The 8,448-nt window shown below is 42.0% G+C and overlaps 1 protein-coding gene across 6 annotated transcripts in view; it reads left to right on the top strand.

The window, feature by feature from the left end:
• Window positions 1-3,162, top strand: part of rerea (arginine-glutamic acid dipeptide (RE) repeats a) — a 135,655-nt gene extending 132,493 nt beyond the window's left edge. For all 6 annotated transcript variants that reach the window (XM_030422327.1, XM_030422330.1, XM_030422328.1 and 3 more), the window contains 3 exons: window positions 393-563; window positions 671-851; window positions 946-3,162. In XM_030422327.1, coding sequence (XP_030278187.1) covers window positions 393-563; window positions 671-851; window positions 946-979 — 386 coding nt within the window. In that variant the 3' untranslated portion in view covers window positions 980-3,162. The remainder of the gene's footprint in view (window positions 1-392; window positions 564-670; window positions 852-945) is intronic.
• Window positions 3,163-8,448: the final 5,286 nt, after the last annotated feature.

The raw sequence follows: 8,448 nt of genomic DNA on the forward strand, positions 1-8,448 counted from the left end.
TAGAGTAGTGGGCATCAGTGAAGAGTGAAAAAAGGGACTTATGATTAATGATGGTTCCACTTAAATCTTTTCTAGTAGTAGTAGTAGTAGTAGTAGTAGTAGTATTTTACCATATGATCTGAAACTTCGCATAACATTTAATTTCCTCTGTATTGACGTGCAGAATTAGAATGAGATTGGATTAAAGTATGTTACATCCTCATTAAGTGCCTGATAGGGTGAGCAGATGCTGTACTGTGGATATATATAGTAAAGAATTATTTTGGTCAACCTTGAGTGGAGTAACATTACATGAAGCTGTGTGTCATTAATGCCTGTAGCATGCACTGTTTGTAATACACTGAAAATGTAAAATGAGTGTACCCTGAACCTAAGACTCTGACTGCCGGAAGGTGGTGGTGAATGTCTTGTGTGTCCTCCAGGTTCGGGGGGCCACCCCCTGGCAGTAGATCCCCTGGGAGCTGGACCTCACCTGGCCCGCTTCCCTTACCCACCCGGCGCTATCCCCAACCCACTCCTCGGTCAGCCGCATGAACACGAGATGCTGCGCCACCCAGTCTTCGGTAAGTTCTCTGCCAGTTGCAAAACTCATTACCAGTAAAATCACATCCAATCTATCCATCATAGCCAGACCTTCCTGATCAAATCTTTTGGTTTGTGCCTCCTCCAGGTACTCCATACCCTCGGGAACTACAAGGAGGTCTGCCACCGCAAATGTCCGCAGCACACCAGCTGCAGGCCATGCATGCCCAGTCAGCTGAGCTCCAGAGGCTGGCCATGGAGCAGCAGTGGCTCCACGGCCACCATCACATGCACGGAGGACCACTGCCTGGCCAGGAGGACTACTACAGGTCAAATAAGCGACAGCAATCAGACAAAAAACAAAACATTATAAACTGAGTGTGTGTGTTTGTGTATTAAAACTTGATGTTGTTTGTGTTTCAGCCGGCTGAAGAAGGAGAGTGACAAGCAGCTGTAACCAGCCAAGGGGAGGCAGTGACTGACAGGTGCAGGACACGGGAAGTTGTTACAGAGTCGTTACATTCAGTTTCGAAGAACAGAAAAGGCCAAGTGGATCGTCTGAGAATTCTTCTGATATTCGGTTTCTGTTCCTGTCAAGGACCTTTTTTTTTTATTATAATTTTTTAAAGACATTGACATTTCAAGACATCTTTGGTATATAGCCAGTAGTGACAACGTCCTCAAGACTCCTGCATGACAAGCTTCCCTGACGTTTTTTTGTAGGTGCTAGAAACAAGACACTGTGCTTATCAACAAAAGAGAGAAAAAAAAAAGACGAGACTGGTCAGGCCGTTTATGGAAAAATAACAAGTGCTATCTTAAATTCAACATTTATTTTAATACATTGTTGGAGGTTTTTCATAATTTTAAGAAAAGCTACAGCATGGCGTTTTTGAGTCTGTAAATAGTATATATAAACATATAATTATTATTATAATTATTATTATTACTAGGTGTGGACTCCAAACCAAGTCGTTTCAACCTCCAATATAATTGTTTTGAAGCATTATCCCTTGTTTCAGAGGGGAGCACCATGGCATTATTATATGAGCAGTTTCTGAGAGAGTTCAGTTGTGACGTTCCTCTGACATCACTGTGTGTTAGATTTTAGTCCCACATCATACACTATGTAAACCTGTCGCACCCACATCCATCCATCACACACACCTTCGACAAGCAGCTGGTTGTCGGAATGTGTAAACTCGAAGTGTTGAGTTGATGATTTTAAAACACTTGAAGAGGTGACGCAGTAAGTCACTGAGGTTTCTGTGGAGTGCACACTGAAGCCATGGATTTAAAAGATAAAAAAAAAATAAGATAAACGTTTGCACTGAGAGAGTATCGTTAAGCTCCAGCCAACTGGTTTTATCCCTTTTTTTTTTTTTTTTTTGCTTAAAATCAATATTTAAGTCTACAAAATGGAGAAATACTTCTTTACTTTTGTTTTTATAGAGAATGATTTTAATATGGATTTTAAAAATGTAGACACCAGAAACTTATTTGGCTGACCTGAAGAAAAGTTATTTAAAATTATCGGGACCTGAATTTTAACTTCACTATAACGGGAGCCTAACAGGACTTACAGATTGTTTCAAATGTGTGAATGCGTTGGTTTTTTTTTTTTGTCTTTTTCATAACCTGGTCCAGTCAACGAAGTTTGTCGCAGGGCTCATATCCGACCGAGTCATCCTCCAACTAGGCTGTAATAATGTTCACTGTGACACTAGAGGAGGGGGGGGGGGGCCTGCCGACACGTGACCACCAGGAGGGTAGAGGGTCCAGGATTCTGTGTATGCGTGTGAATGTGTGTGTTTTCCTCACAATGTTTTGCCTTGGTTCACACAACCTCCTGAGCCTCAGGAGCTCTGTGTGTGTACGTGCCACTGACTGTTACAAGTCGTGTTGACCTGTTGTACCAGTGCACATGAGCCCAAAATGTAACTTTTTTTTTTCTTTTCTTTTTTTTTATTGCTGTAGCCATGACATGAGTACTGCTTTTGTTCCATGCACTAAGACTGTTTAACTGTCGTGGACACTTAGAAAACTGTGGCTGATTTTGGTTTTTTCTTTCAAGCAAATGAAGAAACTGTTATTGCATTTAAAAGTGACCATGTCTACCCATGGAGCACTATAATTTTACATTTAAACACTTGTAAACATCATCAAAACTCACAGCCCCCTTTTTTAAATTTATTTTTTTTTAAGTCCGACAAAGTCCCTGACAACAACCTGTCTCTCTGTCTCGCCATCTTCCTGTGTCTTCTCTCCTGACGACGAGCTCCAACTCATCATCATCATCATCATCATCATCATCTTTGCCTCGTTTCCTGACGATTCCCTTGCCTTTTACTCCCTCTTTTTGTGTCTCCAAAACCTTTGATGTTAAGTGTTGTCAATGGTTTAGCTTCTCGTTTCAAAGCGGCAATAGCAGAATGTAAATTCTGACTGCTAAGATTTATATATATACTGGTATCTTGAAGCTTATTGTATATATGAGTAGTCGCCATGGGATGACACAATGTAAACAAAAAGTAGAAATAATAAGAAAAATTGTGAGTCCTGTGTTCTCTCCATTTGAGTATTTTGTAATTTTTTTGAAAAATTTGTGGAATTAAAATAAACGACTAAGTTACACCACAAGATACGACTTGTTTTCTTTTGTGTGCCTTCTGATACATCAATGGATCCTGTTCATTCCTTTGTAAACGCAGACTGCTGAATCTCAGCAGCCGTGAGACAATAATCCTTTCAACGGTGAACAATTTTGATTACTCACTGCTCATTGGGCAACGAAAAACACTCCTAGTTCCATCTGTTTTGTTTTTTTTGTTTGTTTTTTTTAACGTTTGTCAATGTGATTCTCCAGCTGAGCAGAGGGACTGTTGTGGATCTGTTCTGATAACACTCATGTCCTACATTTGCTCTTGAATAACAGAATTTTTGCTCGGTGAGAGAAACGCGTTACAGAACAGATCAAGCATCCCCATTTTTCCTCAGCCTCGCAAACTGAGCTTTGAGAGATCACCTCAGCAGCAGGTAGTGAATCTTAGAGCTGAATATTGCACTGCTATGGTATAATAACATCAAAGCCAGGCTAAGCCAGAAGGAACACTTACGCAGGCTGAGATGCCTTGCTGTCAGCGGGGCATGGCTGTCAATTTATCCTCTGTGTGTGTGGAGTGATAGAGCAGCAATCTGTGATGCTGTGCCGCAGCGATGGGCTGTCATTTTGAGAGCGAGCTATTATTCTACTGCTGCTCTCTGAAATGATGCCCTGTCCTCGGGAAAATCGAGGTTCCTTGGATGCTCTATCCTGGGGCTGTCATATGGCGGCCCGCCTTATGAGGAGGTGCTGCTTGTTGTTGCCTCACCTCCCCATAAGACACAACAAGACGTCAGAGCCGAGCGGCGCTGGCTGGTTGAATAATTCATCTCCCCTCCTCCTCCTCTTCCTCCTCCACACCGGCGATGGAGCGACTGTGACTTGTGTCAACTCAAATCCTTCTCATAATACTGTGTGTACCCCTCAGGCATGCACACAGGGATGCACAGTCTCAAAAAAAAAAAAAAAATCTGCTCTTTCTGTCTGAATAGCAATATGTCTCGCTGTTCTCGCAGTGCTGTTGTGTCTGTTGCAGCAGGTCTCTCGGACATAGAGCCTCCTCATCTCCTCCGTTCTTCCGTCTCTTTCCTCTCGCTCCACTGGGCCTGCCTGCCTGCTGCAGAGTGTGATGCTCAGTGGCAGAGAGGAGCCTACATGCCATTAGTGCGTTCAGTCGGAAGGTAGCCGAGCTCTTTCGGCGGGTCGCTCTGCGGCTGCAGCAAAGGACCCTGTTTATCAAAAAACGAGCCGTGTTGACACAGAAAGCAAATCTTGTGCTGGTGTTACTGCTCATCCACTGGCTGAATTAGGTATACAAGAGACATGATAGGCTACTGGATATTTCATGTGTCTGGTGTCCTCCCAGAAAACACCCACCATGTTGGACGTTTTCTGTGCTTGGCGCAGAAATAAAATCACTGGTTCCATGTTTTATCTTGGTCCTGTTCTTCATGTGTGGCTTAAAGGCTGAGTTATCACGATGAAATGATCACGTAAAAGCGGCACGATGTAGTTTTGGAGAAGAAATCCAAACTGAGAATTTTAATATTCACAATATTACACAAAGGGGCTTTGAATAAAGTCTTTTTAAATCAATTTGGGATCACAGGGCTTCTGGAGACGTGCATGAGGCCAGAAATGTTTTGTGGACTGAGAAACTTCACCCGACTTTCCGTCAGTGTGGGGATGAGTAGATAATGAGTGAATTTTCATTTTGGTTGAACTTATCCTTTAATCTCACCCCACATCCTACCACGCGTCAGAGGGACATTATTGTGCTTTTTACTCCACTACTATAATCTAACAGCTTCAGTTACTAGTTACTATATAAACTAAGATGTTTGCAAACCTAACATAAATCTGAAGTGCTTATTCTGTTAATTGATTAGTTGACTACGAGACATTTCATAGATCCACGCTTCTCAAAGGTAATGATTTGCTCCTATTACTTTTAGCAATTTATATGCTTTTGGTTTTGAGGTTTTGAGGTGTCAGCTGTTTCTTTTACAAAACAAACACAGTCACTTCGTCACCAATTTCAGAATTTTTACAAACCAAACAACCAACCGACCAATCGATTAACAGAGAAAAAAAATCGGCAGATTAATTCATAATTAAAATAAACATCAGAGCTCCACTTCAAGTCTAACTTAGTAAGTCTCATTTGTTGTGTTCCTGCATTATAACTGGTGTCATTTTGTTCTACATTGGGCTCCAAAATGCAAAAAAAATACAAAATAACTGTTAAACATCAGATATTATCTGTGAAGATGGTCGGATGACGGGTGATGTTGCTGCACGACTGGGGGGCGTTCACAATGGACGTGAAGGAGACTTTTAAATGATAATCACAAGCCTGCTATGAAAATGAAGCATTTCTTCAATCTCTGATAAAATCAGCTTTAACTGTCTGAGCAATTTTCAGCAAGGTGAATCCATCAGTCAGTCGTTTGTACGGAGATTTATTTTGCTTAACACACCAAAAGATCCTCATGATTCCTCAATAACCTGCGTCTCTTTTTCTAAAATCAACATTCTTTCATTATATATCTAATGAAGCCGGTTATTTGCGTGTGAAATCAGGTGCATGTATGGGACTTCTTGATCATGATCCTGCTCTTTTGCAGGTTTAGGTTTGAGGATCTGTTGCTACGACAGCAGGCACAGGTGAATGTTAAACCAGCTACAAAGAACCAGAAGATCCAAATTTGAGGAAACGGCAACGTTTGACTCTGGATAACTCCACGTACGAAGAATGGGGTCCTCTGGATCCACATTCAGTCATTTACAAAACAAGCAACCTTTGCTTGTGTGAAAACGCCACTGAATAAATTGAGCACAGCTGTAGGAATATGATGCATGCAAATAAAGGTAATTAAACACATCTAAAATGCAAATGAGCACATCTCAAATATGCATGCATGCATTTTATTTAAAACAAGGTTGGTTTCCGCATTTCAGACATCTGAATATTTATATCAACGAGACAACCTTCATTTCCCAAGGAAAGGTCACAGCGAGGTTTTTCTGTAAAACGCTGGAATGATAACTACACCTGGAGGATAAACTTTAAAAGTGCTATATGGTAGAAAACTTGTGGTGTTGCCATCTGAAGCACTTTCCCTGTAAAGCCAGAGGAAAGACCGCTGAGGAAACCAACCCGCTGCTTCATGGAAGACAGAAACATCCTTCAGGTTTACAGATAACTGACCCCACGGTTTGTCCAGAGTCTCGGACCCTCTCATTCTCTCCCCCCGCCGCAATCATCTCCCTCCTCACCAAACAAGCCATATAGTGAGATGAGTGTACCGGTGTGTGATCTGCCAGGTCAGAAGTTAACTGTGGTTTTACGAAGAAAAGGAAACAAGAGAGGAGGATGGGCGTTTTTTCACTTGACGCTTTGAAACAGACAGATCGATCTGGCAGGAAATATTTCACAGTCTAGAGATCTCTTCTGGCAAACGTTTAGAATTATCATCCAATGTGACTCTTTCTGCTCCTATCCGCTTCACTCTGATGCTCGAATCAGCCACAGTTTATATGTATCAGTTCAACTATCAAGTTGTCCATCAGTCCCATTCTCAAGAACGCAATGTCTCAGGAACACCTTGAGGGAGTGCCACAAATGTCTGATTGGACACGAGATTTGAACTTATTCGATTTTGGGGGTCGAAGGTCAAAGGTCACTGTGACCTTACAAAACAGGGGCTCAGCCATGATGACAAATGCCAAATACGTTACGATAAAATGATGAAGTGATGACGTTTTACATTATGCAAACCACACATACTGTATGTTGAGGCTTTACATTTCTTGACGTTCAGTTATGTTGTGATCTGGTTAGGTTTAGGGCCAAAACCTACTTGAAAAGAGTTTGGGAAAGATCATGTTTTGGCTTGAAATACCTGCTTTGGTTGCCACAAACATGCACGGAGATGTCACAATGCCTGTTTAAAAGCAGCTATTTCTTTGTTGCCACAACCTTTAAAATTTCCATTGGTGTCCTTCTTTCAAATGTGGAAAACGCTGTGGTCCTTTGTCAAAAATATCCAGTGGTTTCATACCTGTAAGTGTTGAAATGCTGTCCCTGACAGCTTGGCAGCCTGGCTTAACTCCGCCATCACCAACTCCACCTCCCGATATAGCAGCATGGTATGAAGCCTATAACTTGTATAAATGTGAGTGTATTGGTGATATTGGCGAAGGGAGACAATTGATATGGCTTTTTCAGCATCGTTACCGATTCTGATTTTTAGAAATTGAAAAACAATATTTGGGACGATATTCATTTGTAGTAAAAATCTAAACTCTTTGGATCAAAATTTTTCAGACGACCAGTGATGAAATAAAAGCACAATTTACTGTTCCTATGTTCAGAGTATTTCCTTTTTCTGCCACTTCATACTTCCTCTCCACTACATTTATTTGATACATTTAGTTGCTTTGCAGATTTAGATTATTCATTGTTTATCGGCTATTAATTGTGACCTGTTACTGATCAGTTTTTGCTTTTGTTATAACAGCTACTAAAGCTGAACCTCCTACTGTCACCCTGCTGCCATCTGGAAAAAGATACAGAAGTTTCTGCTGCCATGCCACCAGACTACAGAGCAGCTTCTTTCCATAGACTCCTCAATTCAGCCTCCGCTTGTAGGAAAAAAAGACAAAGGAAACGTTAACTGCTAACATTTTATTCAGGCGTCTGTGGTGATTACTCAGTGCCGTAACTCATGAACAGAGGGGGAGACTGTGAACTCCACATTAAATCAGACACTATTCTCCAGCACCAGCATCGAACCTGCCGTGACTGAGATCATCCGTGACACCAGGTTGAACACGTGTGTATGTGAAGCATCCATGTTTTTACCTTTTATAGCTTCTTTGCAGCAACGTCTTTATTGGAGGTGTCATCTCTCACACACACACACACACACACAAGGAATTTGACATAGACACACAGCAGTAGTCCACCACAAGCTCACTAGCGCAGGCGCAGATTGTATAAACTAGTTGTCCATCAGCTTTCGTCTTTGCTGTGCGTTCAAGTGCAGCTTTCTGGCCAAACACAGGCGGCCTGAGGCGACGCGACTGTCAGCCCTCCTCACTGCTAGCTCTTCGATGTTGGTTTGGTGTGCCAGGGCCCTTGCACAACTTTCCTCACATATACGGCGGTACTCCCCACGACCCGTAAACACACTTTGATTGGTAAAAGGGTGGGGTGTTCTACTTTGGGTAACGGTCTAGGAGGGAGTTGAGGGTCGAGGTGGAGTTCTCAATTTGTTTTCATCACAAGAGCACCGGAGCTCTACATCACATGATGGTCG

Source organism: Sparus aurata, chromosome 7, assembly GCF_900880675.1.
Source record: "Sparus aurata chromosome 7, fSpaAur1.1, whole genome shotgun sequence".
Lineage (NCBI taxonomy): Eukaryota > Metazoa > Chordata > Actinopteri > Spariformes > Sparidae > Sparus > Sparus aurata.